Source organism: Saccostrea echinata, unplaced genomic scaffold (assembly GCF_033153115.1).
Source record: "Saccostrea echinata isolate AGI-Se365-2 ecotype Australia unplaced genomic scaffold, CSIRO_AGI_Sech_v1 ptg000054l, whole genome shotgun sequence".
NCBI lineage: Eukaryota > Metazoa > Mollusca > Bivalvia > Ostreida > Ostreidae > Saccostrea > Saccostrea echinata.
In genome coordinates this window covers 11,776,962-11,797,211 of record NW_026889803.1, presented here as the reverse complement: position 1 = coordinate 11,797,211, position 20,250 = coordinate 11,776,962, and the positions used below count along the sequence as shown (strand labels likewise).

Here is a 20,250-nt window from a genome sequence, read left to right as displayed (position 1 = left end):
TCCTCCTACAGTTTGCGTCTTGCTTGTATTTGTAAAAAAAAAAATTCGTACACAAGTAGACTACACTAAGCTACGTAATTTTTTAAAATAAGTTTTTTGATGTTGTAGAACAGTGAAGTCATATTAACTAAGCAAAAATTTCTGTGAAATTCTTTCAAAACTCTAATTTCCCGGAATTTTTGGTCCGATTTCAGTAAAACTTGATACAAAGACTGAACTAATGTATACACAGTTCTTGAATCGATCTTTGAATTAGAAGAATTTTGTTGCTATTGTTGATAAAGAAAATTTCTGTGAAATTCTTTCAAAACGCTCCTGTTTTGGTCTGATTTCAATAAATCCTGGTACATAAGATGAGGATGTAGACTAAACACTAAGATACAATTCAGTGTAACGGTTTATGATTCCATCTAATGGTGTTGCAATAGCTCCAAATATAGAAATTTCTGTAAAATTCTTTTAAAACCCTATCCCTCTTACAGATTCTAATTTCAATGAAACGTGGAACAGAAATGTATTACACCATACTAAACAAAAAACAAAAAAGAACAATGATGCAAACTAAGACACATAATTTTAGTCGTCAGTGTTACCATACATGTAGCTACTGAGGAAATGTGAAAATCTTTCAAAATGACACTCCTCCTACAATTTCTGATTTGATAGCAACTGAACTTGGTACAAGTTTAGAAAAAAATCAAGTTTCATACTTTTGTAAATGTAAAACTCTGAAAAAATGCTTTAAATCTGGGTGATGCTATTTTCCCCTCCCTTTTATATTTAAAAATTCCAAGCAGACCATTTATCATCAGAAAAAAGTAGTTTTTGGGTGAGGAATCTATTATTAGTTACTTAAGCTATTTTTTGCCTGAGTGAAAGGAAATAAATGTGGTGAGGCTAAATGCAATTAATTGACATACATCTGTGCATGTATCTAGAGTTTTCTGCTGTTAAGATTACGATGAGTCTCATATAGGAGCTATTGTTTTTGGAAAAATTTAGGAAAGCTTCGGCGATCCCTTTCCTCCCCAGCCCCCTCCCCCAGTTAAAGTATTTCAAAATTGAGAGAATTTTGCCTTTTTACGATTAGTTGGTTATATTTTTGGTAAATTTCATGTGGTAAATTCACTAGTCAAAACATGCAAAAAGCTGAATTAGGAAAGGATCTTGTCTTTGTAATTGAATACCTGATGAAAGAATTTGAAATAGACATGGACAAATACATGCTTTTGTAATCTGATAATTTCCTTTTGTAATTGTGTCTGTAGTGTTCGACATTCTGCATATCATTTACATGCACAGTCAATAGATTTTCGGTTAAAGCCTTATTCTAAATTACACAAACGCAAATTTTCCAAATAATAATGGTTAATAAAAATTCAAAGGTTAATTTTAAAAATATATATATAATAATGGACCGGAAACAAAGAGAAGTATATTGCAGCACAGTCTTTGTGTTTTCGTGTTTATAAAACGAAAGAACTCCCTAGGAGAGCAATGCAAAATTCTTTATTGATCAAATCATTACATATCTAGATCAATCTCAAGTAAAAAATGCAGTTAAAAGTATTGCTAATAGAGTGATCACCATGAGTTTAAGTTTGTGACAGCACACGATGTGTCCTTCGGATTTGTTCACTATGAGTTCACGTTTTTGACAGAACACGATCTGCAAGGGCTCTTCGGATGATACTGCGTTCTCGTCTCATTCCACCGAAAATGGAACTATTTTCATTAACCCTTCGGGACAGATAGGGAAGAACTTCATCAACAGTGCCATAAGGTATTGATTTGTGGATCATATAGCCAGTCTGACCTGATAGGAAAAGAAAAGCAAATTTCGTATCTAAATTTAATACATAGCCTTTGGGACTATGACTTGAAATTAAGGATAGTTTCATATTTAATGCAATCTATGCTTTTTTAATCAAACATACAGTGAATATTGTATGTGTAAATTCTTTTGTCTGTTATGAATACTTTACCCAAAGACAGGGATACGAAGTCGGACATTCCATAAGTCTGACCAAAGAAAACTTTCTGTTCCGTACTTCTTCGTGGTATTCCCAAGTCTGTCATTCTGAAACACGATTTCAAACATTACACATTTTGATTATTTAATATTGAGTCTTAATATGAGCAATGTGGAAATCATTTCAGTACCGCCACATAGGAAAAGTAATTTTTGGAAAATTTCCGAATACAGTTTGTATCGAAAATTTAGATCGGAATTTAGCTGAAGATAGTTAGGTATCAATGAGCTTTACAGCTAGTATCCATACAACAAAGTAAAACCTTTTCTTATATAGATACATGTTTTACATCAGTTCGGACAAAGGATTTGGCATTCAGCAAAACATTGCCAACTTTTCAGATCAATGTCACGCCATCATCTAACTGTTTTATTTTTGGCTTTTGTTTTTGTTTTTTTTTTTAAACAATTTTTTTTTCAATTTTCTGTTTTGGAGACGATGATATGTAAATCGAGAAATGAACGCCTATTATATTTGCCCCAGAATCGATTTTTTCATACACATATATTTTCTTGTTAGTGTTACACTCAAAGTTTATTCACATCCCTTCTTTCCAAGGCTCTTTGTAGATGAAATATAACATCGAGAACTTAAAGCTGTCACCGACAAGTGCACATCTTAAATTACGTCATTTTGTAATAAATATGTAGTCATCATGGGTCACATCTACACTGTATTCGTTCTTTGAATAGTTTGCACGCTTACCTATATATTGCTCTCTTAAGAGTGGCTTCGTTGTGCGAAGCAATTATCGTGCTGAATTTCCCAGGATACTCTGCGATGTTATCCAACATAATGTCCATGGAACGATTGTAATTCTCGGACGTTTTGTCGAATGTTTCGCAAACGGGATCAGGATAACCTTTCTCCTTTGCCAGCGACCTTTCTTTATGCAAATAAGCACCACGCACAAGTTTAGCACCAAAGGATACGCCATGTGCTTGGACTAATGCGATGTCCTTTGCAAGAATATTTGGAGTTTCCTGTCAAGAATAAAATTGAGACAAGTTTTCTAAAATGAAGCTTATTGTATGATCTAAAGAAATCGAAGACAACTGACCTTGAGGTAATTTTGGTAGGTATAAAATACAAGTGGAGCGGAACCGTTACTGTTCAGCATCATGGCCAGCGTCATTAAATTTAGACACGGGTTCAGGTAAGTGTACTCTGCATCCACCATAACTATTACGTTTTTCCCCTTAGCAACCTTTAATTTAAAAAAAATGATTTTATGTATAAAACACTTTCTTTAAATACTCTTCACTTTTTAAGACGTTACCTCACAAATCTGTTTCATTCTGTATAACGCTTTGTTCAACTGTTCGAGTTTTACAGATGACAGGTTTCCCAGCTCTGTTATCTGCCAGAGAAATACATTTGTTTTCAAATAATCTCATGAATTTAAATGTATTTTCTTTCCGTGTGAAAGTTTTCAAAACATAAATGATTTCTTTGGAATTAACTGCTGGAATAAGATTGTATGAGCATATATTTCCTACCTCATTGGAGGTGTTCATGGAGTTCGCAATTTTCTCCACTACATTTTGTTGGGCATTTGGACGTGGAATTTCCACTGAAATCGCTTTCTATGTTGTCGTTTTGATTTTAAAAAACAAAAAAAATTAAACAAATACAATTTAGAGAGAAAGAAATAAAAATTGCAAAGAAAGCTTCAATTTATTCCATTATTAAATAAAAACACCTTGATTACGTCTTTACTATATATTATTCCATCCGTGTGAATTTTAGAGCGATGGCAACATATATAAGTTACATAAGTATGCCAGTTTTACATTGCATTATGTATTTTTATCAAGGATAAAATCTAATAAACATGATGAGAATGGTTGAAACGTAAATTTTCAATACAAACACAAAAATCAAGAGGGAACAATCCAGACGTTTTGATGTGGATCATTGGATTCTGGCTCCCCAGTTTTGACGTCATTTCCACACAGTCCAGCATTATCTTAAGATTTTTTTCAAATATCTGATCAGCATCTCTGTAAAATACGCTCCTTTATAATATGTAAAAAAAATTCTTGTTTTGATTAGATAAAATCATCTCTTAAATAAAATTTAAAAAATATTATAAAATTAATTTTCTGTAGAATTTATTAATGATCTGCAAATGTACAGCCATTATTAAGCTTCAGCAATAAAACAATATTTGTAAAAGAAAGAAAAAAAATCTTTCTCTTACGGTCCGTCATCTTTAACGTCTTCCTCCAGTGCCACCATGACGAATGGTCCAATTCCTGCAGCTTGCAGACGATCCACCGTCGTTTGAAGGGATGTAAGATCATGACCTCCCACAAATTGTCTGTAGAAGGTAGGACGCATAATCATATTGAATAATGGTCTGCCCATTAGTCGACGACTCCATGAGAGAATCTTAATTGAATCAAATATAAAATTATTAAAATTGGATTTGAGAATGACATGTGTCGTTGCTTTGGAAACGAAAATCTGTTTTTATTATTACCATTTTCATAATTCAAGAATTCCTTTTATTGTGTATTGCAGAATGGCACATGTTTCATGTGTAGCATATCTATTTTATTCACTTACTATGATATAAACTATTTTTGTCGTTATGAGAGCGTTCGATTTGTAATTATCCATTAGTTTATCTCAAAAATATTTATCGGTATTTTTTAGCTATAAAAAGTCGCCATTCTTTTTCAAAATCATCGCTCTAGGTCCAAAAATATTTTTTTATTCTATTGGTTTTTAAAATTTTGGTTGTTTGTTAGACTACTTAGTCAAGATTTCACAAAAAGAGAAAGCGAATTTGCAAGTCCTAGTTCGGTCGTACATGATACTTTAAAAGGGGTGGTAAATGTACGATGAAAGTTAACCAGTTCTAAAGTAATTCTATCGGAAACTTTTTTTGTATGTGAAATGATACTTGAAAACACTGAAATCTTATGTGATATCATTTCAAAATTATCCAAAGAACATTATTGGAAAAATTACCAATTCTACCTATAGTATACTTTACACTTACTATTGAAACATTTAACGTCTTACCTTGTAATTGTTTTTAACAAATTTCTCAACCGAACAAACGTTGAAAATAAGAAGAGCTCTCAAAAGTTCCAAGCTTGTCTGCGATTGGCAAGCTTTGACAGCATCTTCAAACTCCAGAAGTTGCGCAGTATTTTCTGGAACACGTACATGGTCCTTATTAGGATCCGCAATAGTGTGTTGATGACGATAAAATGGAAAGCACCACTTTAGATTCCCTTCTTTGAGATTTTTTAGCACTGAAATTCTACTTAGCATTGCTGAAGTTGAAAATTCAGTAAAAACTTTTTATGTTTATCATGCTAGTGTCAGTCTACAGCAGATCATATCCAGGTTTCTGATATCCAGAAAAAGAGCTTTACAAAAATATTTTGTTTGGGACGCTTGGGTAATTCGTAATAGACCCAAATGTCATCCATGGCCAACAAATTCGAGTATCAGCAATAAACTGTGGAGTAGATATTTTTTTCAGACCAGCTTACATAAATAGATTCCTGCCATTTACCCAGGACACTGCAGAGCAAATATAACAATAACTTTTCAATAAAATTTGCCTGGTTTACTGCATTTTGGGGGAAAGGTGTTAGGTAGGTGATTATTTCCACATATGGTACACATATTTTTTCGAAAATAAAAATAAAGACATGGGCGATTGACACTCCCCCTCCCCCTTTCCATTTTGGTCACCGTCAAAACATAGCGAATCTGATGTAACTTGATTCACACTTGTTCCAGAGTTGAAAATTGATACGGACATAGAAACTGTTTAGCTATCAAATGACAGAGAAAGATACAAGGGGCTGTGATATCACTCAGTTTCATATCGTATATTATAGATAGTCAATTAAACTTAAAGTTCAACATGCAGAAAAATCATTTGCAAAGAATTTTAACTTTTGTAAAAAAAAAAAAAAAAAAAAAAAATCAAAAAAAAAACAAAAAAACAAAAAACAAAAAAAAAAAAAAAAAAAAAAACAAAACAAAACAAAACAAAAGTCTCTTGGTAATTCATGCTGTGCTATTTGGACGCGTATGTAAATTATTTGATATTTGTCCGATTTTCACATTTTTTACAGGTGGCAAACAGTAAAAAGACCACAGTGGATTAGGAAACTTCAGGGCCATGACACACCATTTATTCAAGTATACCTACTTCTTTTCATTCTTATTGGAAGAACGTTTTGGGGTAATGCATAATGGACTTATAGTCCGCATAATCTCAAGAGCATGTGAACGCAGCATGTGTCAAACGGAAGAAAGGGCATACACAAGGTATGGGTGTTATTCGAGGTCAAAACGGGGAAAATTAACGTTTGGGTATTTGTCTACAAATTATTATTGCAAATCTCAGTAAAAAAAAAAAAAAGATAGGAAAGTAGCAGAGAACCTATTTATTTACAGAAGGGAACAAGTTTTGATGTTGCACGTAAAGGGGAGACTAACAATGTATAGTTTTCTTGAGCAACATGTAAAACAAATACACCTTAATTTCCCTATGAAAGATAAATGCATGAAAGAATAAGTATTTAGTGGCATTATAGTTACAAAATTATTCTTATCAAAACTGTTCCATTTTTCTCAAATGTAAATAAGGGACTCCTTATTTACATTAAATAAAAGGAAATAAAAGGAAATTTGGGTGAGGTGAGTTCCCTGATTTGCTGTGAGTTTGTGATTTGTCTTAAACTTATTTCTTCCTCTCTCCCACCCCCTCAGCTTTTTAGTATATACTTAACATCTTTTCAGCATTTCATATTTATACTTTTTTCCCATTGTTATATCATATGTGATTTCACTTAGTAAGGCATTCAAAAATTTTATTGCAGTAAACACACGATATCATCCCCTAAATATAAGGAACAATATATGAAAGGGTCTCTTTTTACGAGAAATTTGAAACCACCTATATTTACACAAAAATAAGCATCTATTATAGAAATCCGCGCGTTCTTTAACCTAGAAAGGGGTATATTATAACGTATCTTTTCAAAATGCATGTGGTTTCAGCTGGTCTATTGTTTACAATATTAGGCATAATATTTACTCTTTTTTATTGCATTTTCGCATTTTGTTTCGCATTTTGTAAATAAATGTAACGTAAATATATTTCCTGGTCTGTCTTTCGAAATGACATGAACTAAAGGTCCATACATACCGCCTTAACATTCTTAGTTGCATTATACAAGGTATTGTCCATAAGTTTCATTACGACAACTACGTTTGACTTGTCTGGATGTAGTCTTCAATACAACTTTGTTGTAAATGTATGATTTTGGAGGGAAAATAGAAAAAATGTATACAATTCATTACAGCGTGTGTACAGTGAATTTCATACAATAAAAATTGTATGAGGTTGATTGCATGGTATTAATTACAGCGTCAGTACGGACCTTATGTGTACCAATCATTCTAAACTGTAACGTTATATCTGTTGTTCAGTTGGACTGCTTAATAATACTTATAACAGTCTGGGTTGATCAATTGTCTGTTGTTTTACGTCGAGTCGGCAGTATTTCAGCTATATTTCCGAGGTAAAAAGAGCATATTATCATGATGAATGAAGTCCAGAAACTTTGTGAATCTCCTATGATTTTTCACTCTTTCAATGAAATATGGAGATAAAGAACAGTATTCAAGCTTAAAAGTCCATTCAAACAATACAAATCAGGAGCGGAGCAAACACGGACCTCTAAAACATCAGAGGTTGGATCAGGTGCTATGGAGGAGTGAGCATCCCTTGCCGACCGGTCACACCCGCCGTGTGCTCCTTATCATGATCGGGAAAACAGAAAAATCCGTAGACAATTCAGTGTTGAAAAAATGGCTTAACAATTAGTATGAAAAACATCAGTCAGCATTTGACTTAATGATAGATTTAATTTGCTGACAAGGCCATTGTATCGACCATAGAACTTGCGAAATGATGACTGTTGATATTCTTGTTTTATCACTTTAATTGTCAATAGCTTGCCTTGTTTTTAGAAATTGTTCGTACGTAGAGCATGCTCTTGTGTATCGAATCAACTGAGAGACATAAACCTCATATGCGGGTGATAAGGGTATATTGCTACATAAGTAAGGGAAGTTGACGATTCAAAAGTTGAAGTCATCACGTTTATCATAAAGCTTGGTTGTAAGGTTACCATTAAAGTCTTTTTCTAGTAAAATATCCAGATATGAATCAGATATGTCAGACTTTGTGGTATCTTTTATTTGAAGCTCACTGGGATATATCGAGTCGACATATGAATGGAAGTAGCAGTTGTTGATTAATAATACGTCGTCGATATATCTAAATGTTGAGTTGAAGGCCACAGCAAGTGTTTTTTTTTTTTGCTTTTTCTTCTCATGTTTAGGATTTTGAATAAATTCTGCTCGATATGAATACAAAAATAGATTTGCTAATAACGGGTTGCAATTGGTATCCATGGGAATTCCGACAGATTGTTGGAAGACCTGGTCTCCAAAAACTACACAGATATTGTCAATCAGAAACACAAGCATCTTTTTAATGTCAACTTCAGAGTACTTGTGTGTACAATCAGAATATTGTTTTAACAAAATAATGTTGCAAATGACCAATGACAAGTAAATTTACGAGTTCTGATTTTTTTTTTTGAAAAACCAGCTGTCATTGATGTCAAAAAGCTTGGACTTAAATCTATCGTGGGGAATGGTTGTATAAAGTTGAAAAGTCGTTTTGATGTTGTTGATTTCGATTTTGGTGAAATTTTGTGGTTTCAAATTTCCTAAAAATTCCTTGGATTTTCATGTCTGATAAAGTAAATATGCGTTTAGTTACTTTAGTACAATGATGTTTCTACAGATAATTTTTTAAAAACGAGAAAAAATTTCAATCTACAATTTTATTTAAATAAATGTAATAAAGATGTTTACGATAACTTAAGAAGATTGTAGAATCAATAAATTATATACTTAAAGCTCGATACATATATGAAATTAATGCATGTAAATATACATATAATACAATATGCAATTAAAATATGTACAAGTAATTACAAAAGGCAAAAAAAAAAATTGTCGAAGTTTTATAGTTATTTATTTTACAATTTATTATTTAACCCTTTTTAACTTTCGGGGGTGGGGGTTAATATCATTAAATTTTAGGATGTATTTGGTGTATAATAGCAGAGGTTAACAAAATAAACAAATAATCAATAGTAATAGGAATTAAAAAAACACTAAATTTTAGTGATCATTTACCGAAACATAATTAAAAACATTATAGTCATAGTTTTAACATTTTAGCATACTTTTTATTTGTTGGTTTTATATGGGCAAAATGGAAGAAGATATCTTGAAGCATATAATTTGATGTTTGTCCATTCATATTCTAAAAGATTACGTTCCACCATAGAGAGGATCACCGTATCGTTACGAACGTAAACGTAAACGGTCAGCAAGGGCTTTGCGGATGATTTTGCGCTCTCGTCTGATTCCACCAAATATGGAACTATTTTCACTGACTCGTCTGGACAGGTAGGGAAGAGCTTCGTCAATGGTGCCATAAGGAATGGACTTGTGAATCATGTAGCCAGCCTGACCTGATGAAATGCAAGATATTTATTAATCAAAGTTTGAACATATTTTGTGTACGCTAAATTCAAGGAACAATCGCCTATGGCGTGTTAAACATTGCAATACCATACAAAGCTTGTGATTTTGTGATTTATATGCAAAATCTTGTGATTATTCAAAACTTAATATAAATTAAAGTTTTTGAATATCAGTCACAAGAGTTTTCAGCTACATCACAAGTTTTATTGGAAATAACACAAGATTCGTATAATATTGCTATATCTATTACTTGAACAAAATTATCTTCCTGTTATTCTCTATGTGAAGAATGACAAAGCAAACATGCATTATTTTAAAACATTATAAACATTTTTTAACGTTTTGATTTCTCCATGTTTATGAAATCTATAATATTTGTCCTTAAGAGAATGTCAGTCTAAAAGGTCAAATGGAACTCTACATCTCCTTAATAACGACTGACCGTGTCCAATATTCCTTTTGCGCTTTTGTGCAATTTAAGGTATTCAATATCCATCTTCCTCTGTGCATGTTGTTTAAATGTCTCACAAGTAGGTGTCGGACTCTAAAACCTTTTTCTCCAAAATTGTCAAAATCTCACTGTTTTGAACTTGACCTTAACCTTGACCTTGATCCCTAATTCAAAAGGCTTTCTTCAAGGCATCTTCAATCTCTGTGGCGTAATGGAGATTGAAAGTACTAAATAGTACTTTTTTACTGTCCACAATAACGACATCCACAGGCAACCTTGTTGCAAGGGGTTGATATCGCTTGCTAAATTTTTGTAAAATTTATGAATGTGTTACCTAGAGATTGTGAAATGAAATCAGACATTCCATAAAGTTGACCAAAGAAAACCTTTTGCTCTGTGCCTCTTCGAGGAATTCCAAGCTCAGTCAATCTGAAATACCGTTTATAAAATCATTTGTATGTATATATGCATGATTTTTTATATACATTGTACTAGTATATATCTTGTAAGTTTTATCATCACAGTAGGATTCAAAAAGAACACTTAGGTAACACAGATACCTTCTATTATTTCTCTAAACATAGATACCGGTATCCTTATTTAATCATATTCAATCATCAACATCTAGTGAGCTGTTTTGCTGTTCCTACTAGTTACTGTTTAGTGAAAATATAAGTTAAGAACTGTACAAGGACATGAAGCAAAATTATGTTTTATGAGATAAATGCTCTTACGCTTTATTTTAAAAAATATCATTCAAGAAACAGACAACATTACATTTTGTTTCTACGTAGCAAAAAAGAAAAAAAAAGAAAAATAGTATGTCAACAAAGTTATACTGGGGAGGGTCACAAGTTACACACTCACTTGGATATTCCTCTTTTAATGGTATCCTCGTTGTGCGAAGCAATTATCGTGCTGAATTTCCCAGGATACTTCGCAATGTTATCCAACATAATGTCCATAGAACGATTGTAATTTTCGGTAGTTTTCTCGAAAGTTTCGCAAACAGGATCGGAGTAGCCTTTCTCCTTCGCCAGCGATCTTTCTTTATACAAGTAAGCACCGCGCACAAGTTTGGAACCAAAGGATACACCATGTGCCTGTACCAATGCGATGTCTTTCGACAGAATATCTGGAGTTTCCTAAAAAATAAACTTTATTACATTTTCTTCAAACAAAAATATTTTAAGACACAAATTTCAAGACAACTGACCTTGAGGTAATTTTGGTGGGTATAAAATACAAGTGGAGCGGAACCGTTACTGTTCAGCATCATGGCAAGAGCCAATAAATTTAGACACGGGTTCAAATACGTGTACTCTGCATCCACCATTATGATCACGTTTTTCTCCATGGCAACCTATAATTAAAACTTATTAAATATAAGTTCAACACTTTTGGTTTTATTATTGTCAAAATTAGGCAGGTTAAAACCACAAAATCAGTGTTACCTTGCAAATCTGTTTCACCCTCTGTAACGCTTTGTTCAGTTGTGTGAGTTCGACAGATGACAAGTTTCCCAGCTCTGTTATCTACAAGAACAGATTTTGTTTAATCGTAAATTGGTACTTTTGAACAGTTATCCATTTTCACACAAAGACATTTTAAGAATATTCCAGAGTTAACTCGCTTGATTAATTATTGCTTAACGACATGTTGGCAATATCTCAGCCATATTTCGGCGGCTCGAGAATCGAAATTGTCAGAATAATATATTCCTACCTCTTTGGATGTATGCATGGCGTTCGCTACTTTCTCTACCACTTCTGGTTTCTTGTTGGGATATGGAACTTCACTCGAAACCATTCTCTGTTTTGTCGAAAATGAAAATGAACCTTGTGGTAAAAAATTAACAATCATAGTTTGTAAAAAGTAATTTGATTCATGCAAGTTTTTTTTAATGTTATCTATTTTTCCTGTCATAATTAACACTTGCTGGGTAAAATTTGACACTGACAACCTTTGTACAGACTTAAGACTCGTGACAATGTACCTGGGCTTCTTATATTTTCTTTATAAGAGATCATTTATAGTTATTTGAGAAAAATGGGTTATTGAACTTCCTGCGGATAAATGTAAAATGATCATACGAACACAGAGATGAAGAGGGAACAGTCCAGACGGTTTGATTTGCATCATTGGATTCTGGCTTCCAAGAGAAGATGTCACTTCCATACAGTCGACCATTATCTTCAAATTTCTGTCAAAAAGCTGATCAGCATCTCTGTAAAATAGGAAAACATAAAATACACCGAGTCCCAAAATTGTCAGAGAACTCGGTAACTTTACCCTAAATTGAAATTTTATGAAAATATGTATATCAATATATTAAAGATCTTCATGAATAAAACAGTCATTTTTCAACAAATCTCTCTCTCTCTCTCCTTACGGTCCGTCGTCTTTAACGTCTTCTTCCAGTGTCACCATGACGAGTGGCCCCATTCCTGCAGCTTGCAGACGATTAACAGTTGCCTGGAAAGATGTGACGTCATCGCCTCCCACAAATTGTTTATAGATTGTTGGACGCATTATCGTGTTGAATAGCGGTCGGCCCATTAGACTACGGCTCCATGACAAAATCTGTATAAAAAACTTTCTTTACGTAAGAATCTAAACAAGGAAAGTTACAGCAATGAATTGGGGGGGAGGGGGGGATATTGGAAGTGTAATTTAGCGTAGCAAAGATTTACCTAGTAATATTACCATATTTCATAGTTGTAGCAGAAATGTTAAAATGATTCCAAATTTTCGCTCTGACAAGTAGCTATTTACTTTAAATCAGTGCTATCATATTCAATCAAATGATATCTTGGAAAACCATTGCATATTTATAATTATACACATGTATATGTATATAAAGCTGCAAAATCTTCCAGGTAGAGAACATTCCTCTTTTCATGGATGTAAGCTTATATACGGTTTCATTTAGTCACATAATTTCATTAATTATTTCTTTTAAAACTTACCGTATAATTATTTTCGACAAATTTCTCAAACGAACAGACTTTGAAAATAAGAAGAGCTCGCAAAAGATCCCAAGTCGTCTGAGATCGGCAAGCTTTCACGGCATCGTCAAAGTCCAGAGTCCCAGGCGAGACCTCCTGATCTGACAAAAGCCCCCCGTCTTTCTCGGGGCTGACAACGGTACCGGTGTGTTGTGATCGATAAAATGGAAAATTCCATTTTAAATTCGTCTTCTCCAAATTTTTCAGAAACGAAATTCTTCTTATCATGGATGACGTTTAAAATTATAACAACAGTGTGCTGTGTCCCAATTGTAGTGTAAGTCTACACCAGTTCATATTGATGTTCGTGATACCAAATATGAGAGCTTCTACAAAAATATTTATATTGAGATGCTTGGGTAGGTTTGTAATAAATCTCAAATGTCGCCTGAGGCTATGAAATCGGGGTATTCACAACACAATATGAGGTAGATCCTAAATTTTCAAATTCTCTAAAATCAAATGCGTGTATACATGAATGAAGGTGTTTTCAAATTGCTGCAGCATTAAATTAACTGCTTCAAAACGGCAAAAAATGTCCTAATTGAAATTTTTGAAACTGTAAGGAAGGCAATGATGATTAGAATTAAATGGCTTTATTTTTATTGCACAATACATATGTGAATATCTCAACTTTAATACTACAAGTCTTATGAAGGAATAAAGATTTCGAGTGTGTGCATCAGTGAAATTTCCAGAATTGAAGAGGGGCTTATCCAACATTTTTATGCAAAGATGAAACATGACGTTGCTTTAAACACTTTGACCTTTTATCCATGCGCCGTAAGGCGATATCACATATAACATAACCGTATTTTGTTTATTTGAGTATATATCTATAGGAAATTTGCAACGTATATTGAAGAAAAATGTACTAATGAATAGTAATATTTTAGAAAGCATTGTTGATTATTTTTCACTCTACTTGTCCACGATTTTACCCGACACCCTCGTACATTTATCACAACTCTGGTGTATTTCAGGTTTTGAATGAAGTGGATAGTCTGTCTGGTCCCAGGGGATTTTTTCTTTATATTGATATAGACTATTTAAGGCAGAAATAATTTTGTTAAATCGGTTTCATTTTGTAATGTGCAATTTGTGTTAAAAAATAGTAAAAAATACAACATATATACTTAGAATGCATCCCTACATATGTATATTTGCTGCTGACTTCAAGCACTAAAGATATTTATCCTCGTTTTCATTCTCCATGAAGTTATCATCAATAAATGAAAGTATGGAACCCAAAAGCATATATACTATCATAAAGTATACTTATATCTTGTATCTTGTGTTACGATTTTCAGCTTTGTAAGATTTATATACTAGTAGTCAGTAAAGTAACAACTAGAGTGTTCCAAGGAACGTATGTGTCACCTGCTATACTGAGCATCATAAATAAAATTATTATTAAATATTTTTTTAGCTTTATTAAATACATTAATTAAGCTAAATTAAGGCTAAACTGTGTGCAATTTTTAAAAGTGTGTGCAATTTAATATTTACAATTGAACATTTTAGTTCATGCAAATAAAAATTATCCACGGATAGTAGAACATCGTTAAAATAATATCTGTAAAAATGTGACAATGAAATAGGAATCCTCAACCCTCTGTCAAAGCTAAGATGAATTAAATTGAAATAAAGTGTCATGAGGTTCTAATAATATCATATATATGCTAGTTGTCAAAGCACAGTCTCTCAAAATTAAAAAAAAAAAGTTAAATCAACGGATCGGAGTGTTCTTGAAATTTTAGGTCAAAGATCAAGGTCACTTGGATTGTAGCATTGGTATTTTTCAAAATTGTTTTAGGACAATCAGTCTACATGCTAATTAGTATACAGAATAACCTCTGAAACTCACAAAATATTTGTATATCTGTTCTGTAGTGTATTTTGAAAAGTAGGTCAGAGGTCAAGTTCAAAGGTGAAGGGATGAGTAATCCAAAACATAGGCGTCGGAACCGGGGGGGGGGCTAGGGGGGGGGGGGCTTAGCCCCCCCCCCCCCCACTTTTTTTGCAAAGATAGACATAATATAGGCATTGAAAATTGGGGCTTACCTTTTTTCCTTGGGTTAGCCCCCCCCCCCCCTAGTTAGAATAATCTAACTGTGTCTCGGGACAAGCCCTCACCACAGTTAGAATACGTCCCATATACTTGCAATGTAGCAAATCGGAGTGGATCCACTCCGAAATGATTTTGAAGAATACAAAAGGAGTTGCACTGAAAATAACTACCAAATCAATCATAACAAACCTTTTTGAGATTGTATATGCCTTTTAACCTAATAAATAATCCATATAAATACGAAAATTCAACTCATTTTGTCAACGTTTTTTCCTCGCTTCAAATTTAACGCCATGTTGACATTCGGAACTCTCTGGATTGTTCATAGAAAATGCACAGAGTTCGAGTTATCGCCCGTGTTTATTTTGCAACATTGCCAATACACGGAACGAATTCTATCGTTAAACCGGGTCCGCAGGACAATATCATTTTAACGATAGAACGTTCTATCTACCCCCCCCCCCACTTTCAATTAGCCACCCCACTTTGAATTTGCTTCCGACGCCTATGCAAAAGCCACGTTGTTCGGTTGTTCCAAGCAATATATGAGCAAAATATCAAATTCCCACCTCTATCCATTCTCAAGATATAGGATGTGACAGACAGACGGACGGGCTGCTAAACAGAAGTCTGGCAAAGTGATCTCTAAGTGTCGCTCTGCAGGCGACATAAAAAAATGATACTGGATCCCACCAGGAAACATTCATTCCTTATTTGTGAGTTGATAAGACATAAACATTTGTTTGAAGGAAAGCAGCTTGTACACCCCCATCCCCATTTCCTCTTCCTAACTCAATCTTATCTACTTTTCTAGATCCAGTTTTCGGCACCCCCCCCCCCCCCCCCGATTTTTTTTCGTTAAATATATGTATTCACTTATCTTTTGTGCAGTGGTAAATATATATTTTATGTGTATTTATATTTTTTATGTATTATGTGCTGTCTAACTGTTTTTCTCCGGTTACTTTTACTAACATGTACATGGTATTTTGACCGGGTTCGACATACTGTTAAATCAAACTCCAAAACAACAACAATGGCAGATCTCAGCTGAAAAAAATTGACATATTTTTACTTTGTTTGCACGTATACACTGAAAGAAAACAACAAAATTATGTAGCAGTTCACTAACAACAAGAATTTTTCAGTGAAGCAGTATGGATCCGTATCGTATGACCGACAATAACAATTCGGTGGGTACATCAATCATTGACACAATCTGAACAGGTCTGGTACAATCAATAGATTTAGCTATGTAGCTGGATTTACCTACATAGCTTTATTTACCTACCTGAAGTAGCTTTATTTAGCTACTAAATCAAACTTATTTATTAAATTAGCATTTTTCCCAGAAAGTGCAGAAAATTGCACTTTGATGCAGTGATAATTTTCAACTTTGAACTCATCTAAAAACAATTCATGAAAAAATCACTCTTGGAGATAAGTCTTTTTCTGCGCAATTGCAATCAAAGTTCTAAAAAGTTTGGGGCTATATACAACAGTTACTTTGTGATCTAACAGTTACTTCTTGAGTGACATAACAAAGAAAACCAGTTTTGGTTAACATGAGCACAATGTGAAGTAATCATACTTATCCAAGCCTCATCGCACACAAGGTGGTGCACAGTTACTCAAACAATGGAAATACATATTTTTCTTAAAAGTGTTCAAACGCAGCAATGTTAAAACTATCTCTGCTTTAGATTGCATTTTAAATAATACCTAGAATAAATATTAGTAGACATTTACTTGCGACATTTTGTCTTTTTAAAATAAAAAGCAAAAATTGTGAAAAGTTGCCTTGAAATAGCTAAATAAAGCCACCCGAGGTAGGTAAATAAAGCTACAGTAGGTAATTTTAGCTACGTAGCTAAATGTACTGATTGCACTGGACCTGCTGAATAAGTACTAAAGTAGTAACTACTATTCAGCATGTGTCTCTCTATTCCAGTCACGGTTGTTCGAAAGATGGTTAATTTTAACACTGTCTTATCTTTGTGTTATCTAGTGTGTTAAAGTCAATCAACTTTTGAACATCCGGCCCTTGGTCAGTTTAAAGCAAAATAGGATTTTCGTTCCAATCCGATTCTTATCATCAGTTATTATACACTCGGGTAATTACTCTAAATGTGCTGTCTGTAATTATATGTGTTGTAACAGTATGTTATACCTATTTGGGTCCTGTCAGATTTGGCAATAAGTTTTATTCAGTACATTCTATATATAAGTGTGTGTGCATGGTCTGATCTGGCATCTCTCATTTTCTTTGAATACAAGATACAAGATATTTTGAATAAGCAGAGGAGCATTGAGCTGCGTGTGAATTTTTACTACACATATCATTTTAGAGTCCTCTTTTTAAGATTCATTTTCGGAATTTTTATGATTTCTTCATGGAATTGGGTTATGCAACAATTTAAAAAAAAAAAAAGCACTACGGGTTGGAATTATATTGACTCATATTATGGGATGAAACAGCTTATTTCAGGAAAACTATTATTCAATTTGTATTTTTTCTTACAGTTTCCGTCTGTGATAAACTTAAATGTGGGAGGAAAAATATTTGCCACTCGTCTGTCAACATTGCTGAAGTACCCAGATTCAATGCTAGCTGTGATGTTCAGTGGTCGGCATGTCATTGACAAAGATAGTGATGGAAACTACTTCATTGACAGAGATGGTACTCATTTTAACCACATTTTAAATTTTCTGAGAAATGACCAGGACTTACCCCCTGTTGCACTTGCAGAAGCAGTTTTACAAGAGGCTATGTATTATGGGATTACACCACTTATTGACACCCTAAAGAACTCACCTCCATTATTTGCAGAATATGTTGTCCGGCAAAACATCCGTGATAAAATTCAAGATTACAGTGCTGTTAAAGCAAAATTAATAGACCTTGCTAGAGAACAGGTGGTAGAGAGTGGTGCCATAATTTCAATGGTCAGGGTTGCTACTACCAAAAATCAGCCAATTCCTAGGGACCTGCAATTTTCCAAACAAGTATATAAACAATACTACAGAAAGTTCCGAACATACAAGTCTTTCGAATCCTGCTTTGGCAAATACCATCTTCATATTCCATGTGAAAATATCAAAGGGTTACCTAGTGTTGTGATGGATATTCTTGCAAGCTGTTTGAGCTATGACTTAAATAAAGAAGGCTATCGCTGTGCCCACTCTGCAGAGGGAATTCACGATGAAGAACATAAGCTGAAGACCATAACATGGTCAGATGATGAATTTCATGTCTGTACTAGTTGTCATGTTTTTCGTTTTGATTGGCTGGACACGTCACTCCAGTTTTAGAATATTTTAATTGTTGAAAAGGTTGTTTTTAAGAAAATCAGAGTAACTGCTTAAGATTTCCGTGTATAAATCTTTTTTTTAGAATACAAGACCTGTTTGAACATGTAATTTGTTACATTATTACACAGGCTTATATTCACCTTTAGCAAAAGTCAGTGAAACGTAATTTTGACAGGCCACAGGGTTTACTCAGTCCTTCAAATAATCAAAAATTAATACATGTAGTCTTGGTTTTAAGGATGTATTACCTGGTATATCATATTGTACAATACATGAGTAAATACAATTTATTATACTGCTTTAAATGTACTTTAAACAGATTTTTCATTATCACCATGATTGCATACATGTAAATAAATTTTACTGTGAGAATTTAATACATGTACTAGTATCTATTTTGCCCTATCTGTGATGCTTACAATACTCATTCTTCCAAGTCTTAAATACAGTTGTTTAAGTAAGTCATGTATATTTAACATTTTTGTTCTGAATAGAGGGCATTGCATATCTTTTTTACAACTATTTTGCTTGAAAAATGTTGGCTTACAGCCACCTCAACTGCATCCAGAACAATGACCATGTGTATGTGTAAAACTATTGAAACATTTTTCTCATGATTAGGAAGTAAAATTATCAGATGATGAACTTCTGTGTAAAATAAGCATTATTTCCTGCATGCTCCCTTTTGTTCAGTCTTTGACTTAGACTTGGATAAGTTTTGATGCACTGAATTTTTAAATGATTGAACTTGTTCCTAATTAAATGTTTAGGAAAATTCCTGTCAAGTTTTCTGTGTGTAATTATTAACTGTGTGTTGTACCAGATAAGTCATTTTCTGTACTGTTAATGGTATGGTATCAATACTGTTACAAGTACATGTATAACATGCTTCAATACTTGAATTGTCCTTACATGCAAAATATTTACACACAATATAGCAAATATCTTGTACCTTCATAAACCATAAGCTGTATTCTATCATAAATTCAACCAACAAGTCAATTATTATCTGGCTTGAATGAAAGGAAACCCATTACACTGACTTGTCAAGCAATTTGGTTCTCACTGAAGGTTTGTTCTCATCATGTTTTACACAACTTAAATGTAACTTCTATTAATTAACAAATAAATCTTTGGGTGAAAATTGTTTTATGATTGCTATTAGGAAGTTTTAGATATCTTGTGTGTTTTTCTTGGTTTAAATGTAAAAATATCAATGGATATTTGAATTTCTCAAAAATTGCAACATGCATCTTTTCCTTGCTTTGCACATCCAGACCATCTCTATCTGAGACTGATTAGATCTCATATTTGTTATGAATTGTCCTAGAGATTAATAAAACCTACATACCAGTATGTTTTTCCATTATTTTTATCTCACCTCAAGTTATGCTATACCATTGGTGTCACTGTCATCACCGCCGTTTTTGGAGCAGGTTTATTTCTAAGTAACTCTATGCCCTATATTGATCAGAGCTGCATTGATGATATATCCGTTTCCTTGTAACAGTCAGGTTTCAGATACTGCATTTTTAGCCAAATTTTTCCATAAGAATATGACCAGGATAATGTTTTTAGAAAAGGTGAAAGTTTGGCAAGTTCATTCCCAAGCAAGTATAAGTTTAAGGTGACTAAACTTGCATGGACGATGCATCTAGGGATGCACACTACCAGGCTTGCTTCAGTTGCTAGATTTTAAAGAGAAAGATTTGTTAGTTTTTGAGCAGGTCCATTCCCAGGTAACTATAAATCGTACCCAGACCAAAC

The 20,250-nt window shown here is 33.4% G+C and overlaps 2 protein-coding genes across 2 annotated transcripts; one reads left to right on the top strand and one right to left on the bottom strand.

Moving 5' to 3' along the window:
- Positions 1-1,451: 1,451 nt before the first annotated feature.
- On the bottom strand, positions 1,452-13,347 carry LOC133204611 (uncharacterized). Its single transcript, XM_061340364.1, has 18 exons — positions 13,062-13,347; positions 12,485-12,675; positions 12,190-12,319; positions 11,818-11,904; positions 11,547-11,627; positions 11,309-11,455; positions 10,960-11,237; positions 10,427-10,521; positions 9,467-9,628; positions 5,067-5,353; positions 4,237-4,427; positions 3,907-4,036; positions 3,533-3,619; positions 3,313-3,393; positions 3,094-3,240; positions 2,739-3,016; positions 1,986-2,080; positions 1,452-1,816 (listed from the first exon to the last, which is right to left on the bottom strand). Exons 1-18 carry the CDS (start codon positions 13,326-13,328, stop codon positions 1,647-1,649), a joined length of 2,904 nt encoding a protein of 967 aa, XP_061196348.1. The 5' UTR covers positions 13,329-13,347; the 3' UTR covers positions 1,452-1,646.
- A 2,861-nt stretch (positions 13,348-16,208) lies between these two features.
- LOC133172512 (BTB/POZ domain-containing protein KCTD7-like) lies at positions 16,209-19,839 on the top strand. Its single transcript, XM_061307411.1, has 2 exons — positions 16,209-16,364; positions 17,695-19,839. The coding sequence occupies exons 1-2, from the start codon at positions 16,329-16,331 to the stop codon at positions 18,481-18,483; spliced, it is 825 nt and encodes a 274-aa protein (XP_061163395.1). The 5' UTR covers positions 16,209-16,328; the 3' UTR covers positions 18,484-19,839.
- Positions 19,840-20,250: the final 411 nt, after the last annotated feature.

What these genes read in the sequence shown, in the direction of transcription:
- LOC133204611 (XM_061340364.1), bottom strand. Translation starts at nt 13,328, where the DNA reads ATGATAAGAAGAATTTCGTTTCTGAAAAATTTGGAGAAGACGAATTTA. An exon ending in TTTCATTTCACAATCTCTAG is followed by an intron (nt 9,629 to 10,426) that starts GTAACACATTCA and finishes GCATTTCATCAG; the next exon opens with GTCAGGCTGGCTACATGATT. An exon ending in TTGTTAAAAACAATTACAAG is followed by an intron (nt 4,428 to 5,066) that starts GTAAGACGTTAA and finishes GATTCAATTAAG; the next exon opens with ATTCTCTCATGGAGTCGTCG.
- LOC133172512 (XM_061307411.1), top strand. Translation starts at nt 16,329, where the DNA reads ATGGATCCGTATCGTATGACCGACAATAACAATTCG. An exon ending in TGACCGACAATAACAATTCG is followed by an intron (nt 16,365 to 17,694) that starts GTGGGTACATCA and finishes TTTTTCTTACAG; the next exon opens with TTTCCGTCTGTGATAAACTT.